The 3963-nt window shown below is 55.4% G+C and overlaps 1 protein-coding gene across 1 annotated transcript; it reads right to left on the bottom strand.

Moving 5' to 3' along the window:
* Window positions 1-6: 6 nt before the first annotated feature.
* Window positions 7-3345, bottom strand: LOC117245425. Its single transcript, XM_033519495.1, has 3 exons — window positions 3234-3345; window positions 1440-2257; window positions 7-1343 (listed from the first exon to the last, which is right to left on the bottom strand). Exons 1-3 carry the CDS (start codon window positions 3343-3345, stop codon window positions 1287-1289), a joined length of 987 nt encoding a protein of 328 aa, XP_033375386.1. The 3' UTR covers window positions 7-1286.
* Between the last annotated feature and the right edge of the window lie 618 nt (window positions 3346-3963).

The following is a 3963-nucleotide window of genomic DNA, read 5'->3' on the forward strand; positions in this document are numbered from 1 at the left end:
GATCTGAGGCTGGAGATCTGAGGCTGGATCTGAGGCTGGATCTGAGGCTGGAGATCTGAGGCTGGAGATCTGAGGCTGGATCTGAGGCTGGAGATCTGAGCCTGGATCTGAGCCTGGATCTGAGGCTGGATCTGAGGCTGGATCCCCCCACAGAGGGATCTGGCCAGGCTGGGTTGGTGGGATGGGATCCACGGGCAGGGGTCAGTGGTGTGAGGGTCAGTGTGACCGAGTGCTGTGTCCTGCCCTGGGGACACAACAACCCCAAGGATGGCTCCAGGCTTGGGACAGAGTCAGGAAAGCTGGGAAAGGATCTGGGGGTGCTGTCCTGGGGATGGGATCCTCCTGCAGAGCCTCCCTGGGGATCAGATCCCACTGTGGAAGCTGGCTGGGGCTGGGATCACACTGTGACCTCAGCTCCTCATCTCCATGGACACAGCTCCAAACACACACGGGCTCCAGGAGCAGCAAACCGGGAGCGCTGGGACCAGGGAAAACCCGGGAGCAGCCAAGGTCAGTGCCTCAAAACACCAAATTTTGTACAATCCCAGCTTTGGCCTTTTCCCACGGGGAATACTCTGACCCTCACACATTCCCCACACCAACCTCCCAGAATTCCAGCATCAGTGCAGCCTGTGCTGGGAGTTCATGGATTTATTCTGCTTGTCATCCATCTCCAGGAATTTTGCAATTTTTTTTCCTTAAGAATTGACATGAGTTGTATTAGGAAATGGGAATTTTTAATTACAAATATTCACCAAAACTATCGGACCTGTCAGCTCTAAATCCTGAATTCCAGCATTTTACACTGGAATAAATAGTTCAGGAATTCAGCCAATCCTGAAATTAATGCTTAAAAAGTGTTTTAAAACCTGAACCTCATTAAATTAATGCTGATAATTATTTTTTTTTTAAAGAGAATGTCCTGAAATTGGGATGTGAGATACTGGTTTTAGAGAGGAGATTCTGGTTTGGGATGCAGCTGCCTCTTCAAACACTGGAATCAGCGGGGGAGGAAAGGGGCAGACTTGCATTTCTTCCTCCAAACCACAGGAATATCCCAACATTCCATGGCAAAAAAGAGAAATCTTTAAAAATGTGCATTTTTGGTTTTCTCCTGAGGCAATTCAGGATGGGAAATGCAAATCCAGGTACAGCAACTGCGCTTCCACCCCAAACAGTTTTGGGTTAAACATATTGAGCAGATGGAAGAACCAGCTGGAAACACAAGGGCAGGACTGGGGCAAAAATGTTCACTCTGAGCTGGTTTTTCCTTCTGTTTCAGTTTTTCACGTCTTGGCTGGGATATGGCATCCAAAACAACGAAAAGCAAGGATGGAGAGGCCCTGGAAGAAACGAGAGACACAGAAGACCCTGTGAAGGAGAGGCAGCTGTACCTGCAGGAGGAGTGCAGGATCCTCACCCTACACCTGGACACGTACCTGGGGAGAGCAGAGCAGCTCCTGCACGGAAACAAACGCCTGGAAAAGGAAGGCCAGGACACTCAGGAGCAGAGCCAGTCCTACCTGTCCTGCGGAGCAAAGCTCAGCCAGGACCCCCCGGAAATGATCATCACCCTCAGCCACCAGAACTGCCAGGATCTGGCCCGAATCCAGGAGCAGAAGGAGGAGCTGACCCCACGGTATGCTGGCAAGGAGCGGGAGGTGAGGGGTGCCCTGAAGGACACGGAGGCCGAGGCCTCGCTCCTGGACACAGAGCTGGAGGAGCTGGAGCCCTACAAGGAGCAGAAGGTCCAGGCGGAGCAGAAGGTGAAGGCGCTGGAGAAGGAGCTGCGGGTCACCAGGATACGCTGTGCCGAGGAAAGCCACGCCGTCAGGAGCAAGTTCCTGCAGGAAAAGGCTGACTGTGAGCAGCAGTTCCAGCAGAGGATGCAGGAGCTCACCTGGGGAGCGCAGGAGGTGGCGTTCAAGGCTCTGATCCAGCACGTGGAACAGGTGAAAGCAGAGAACAGGCTCCTGCGCCAGGAGCTGCTCGGCCTCCTCCAGCACTGCCAGCTCCTCAGAAACACCAAAATCCAGCTGCAGGATCAGCAGGAGCAGCTGCTCCGGGAGCAGCAGTGTGCCCAGCGAGCAGCACTGCTCACACCAGCACCGGCCCCACGGTGCCCTGGGGACAACCTGCCCTGTCCCCCCCTCAGGACGGGCCACTGAGCCCACAGCACTGCTCTGGCACCTGCAGGAACCAAACACACAAACAAACAAATCCCTTTGTGTGGAAGCACACAGGCCTTTGAGCTCTGCTCACAGGGATGCATAAAATGTATTTATGGATAGATCCATATTCTCCTTCTGTCCCAGAGCAGCTGGGGCTGCCTCGTCCCTGGAAGGGCTGGAGGCCAGGGCTGGTTGGATGGGGTTTGGAGCAGCCTGGTCTGGTCTGGAAGGTGTCTCTGCCCATGGCAGTGGGGTGAGATGGGGTGGGTCCCTGCAACCCAAACCATTCCTGAATTCCATCAAATGATGGCTCTCAGTGCACGTGGCTCCTGCGAGAGGCCTGTGCCAGCAGCAGCAGGGGCAGCAGGAGGAGCAGCAGCAGCAGCAGCAGCAGGAGCAGAAGCAGGAGCAGGAGCAGCAGGAGCAGAAGCAGCAGAAGCAGCAGCAGGAGCAGCAGGAGGAGCAGCAGCAGGAGCAGCAGGGGCAGCAGGACCAGCAGCAGCAGCAGCAGGAGGAGGAGCAGAGCAGCAGCAGCAGCAGCAGCAGCAGGAGGAGCAGCAGGAGGAGCAGCAGGAGCAGAAGCAGCAGAAGCAGCTCCTGGGCTCTGCAGGGTCAGGTCCCAGGGACCATCCCCGAGCTCTGAGTGGGAACGGGTGGGATCAAGCTCTGCTCCAGGCTCTGGCTGAGGTGAAGCTATGAATGAATTGTCAGACCAAGAGAGGCTTCCCTGGCCACTCCCCACACAACTGCCAGGGAAAAGCCTGGTAACCAGCTCACACAGAAAAAAGCCCCTAAAACAACATCCATGGCTGTAAAATGAGGGGATTTCAGCCCCCCCTTAGGTCTGGCTGCCCATGAAGGACTCTCTGGAGCAGCCACACAAACTCACCAGCCCTGGTGCTGCCATCTCCTGCAGGGCACTCACGTGTTGGCAATCCCAGCCCGGCTATTCCAGCTCCCTCCCAACAGCCATGGGAAGGAAGAGCTCCCACCAGGCAGAACACACTGGAAAACTCTGATAAAGAGAATTTTCCCTTATTCCCACCAAGCTGAACCATTTACCTGAGATGAAGCTGATGTGAGCAGTGTCCAAGCACCAGTGAGACACAGCAACCTCCTTGTGCAGCTGCTTTGCTTCAGGCTGTTCCTCCCGATTTGGGCTCTTCCTGCTCATCTACCAAGCAGGAACAATACTCTGATGGGGTGTCCAGATGAAGGATTTCAGCTGGTGATCAATTATTCACATCAAAGAGAGTTGGAAAAAAATGTTTCCATGGTGGGAAGGGTGGGGGGAAACAGGAGTGTCAGCTAAAGGAATGGACTGGAACCAGTTTCAGGCCCGTTCAGCCTCCTGTGATCACAGAATGCCTGACTGAGCTTACTCAAGCACTTGTATCCATTGGAGGTGAGACCTGCAGCCTGATTTTTCAGGGAAGCAATCCTCAGCAGAACAGCAGGAGCTCCTGAGCTCTCTTTTCCCCAAAAATCATCCAGCTCAAAAGCCTGGAGCTGATCCTGTCCTGCTGGCACCAGGCTCAGGGGTTCAGTGCCTCTCCAGCCTCCTGCAGCTGCTCCTGCTCCACAGCAGAACCTCTGGGCCCACGGGGAGGCCCTGGGCTGAGAAGATCTGGAGTCTCAGACCGCTCCTCCTGTGCAGAGCTGGAGCCTGAGATCCCTCGGCTGCGGAGCCCAGATGTGGAGACCCCTCCTGAGCAGCCTCTGGGCCTCTCCCTCCCCCCCAGTGCTGCTTCCTCCAGGGATCGGCACAGCTGGACTCAGACTGTGGGATGGG

The sequence above is a fragment of the Parus major genome, chromosome 2 (genome assembly GCF_001522545.3).
Source record: "Parus major isolate Abel chromosome 2, Parus_major1.1, whole genome shotgun sequence".
Taxonomy (NCBI): domain Eukaryota; kingdom Metazoa; phylum Chordata; class Aves; order Passeriformes; family Paridae; genus Parus; species Parus major.

Coding starts and splice junctions, on each gene's coding strand:
- LOC117245425 (XM_033519495.1), bottom strand. CDS start 3,345: ATGAGCAGGAAGAGCCCAAATCGGGAGGAACAGCCTGAAGCAAAGCAG. Junction 2,258..3,233: donor TCACATCAGCTTCATCTCAG/GTAAATGGTTCA, acceptor CATCCCTGTGAG/CAGAGCTCAAAGGCCTGTGT. Junction 1,344..1,439: donor AGCTGCTCTGCTCTCCCCAG/GTACGTGTCCAG, acceptor CGTTTCTTCCAG/GGCCTCTCCATCCTTGCTTT.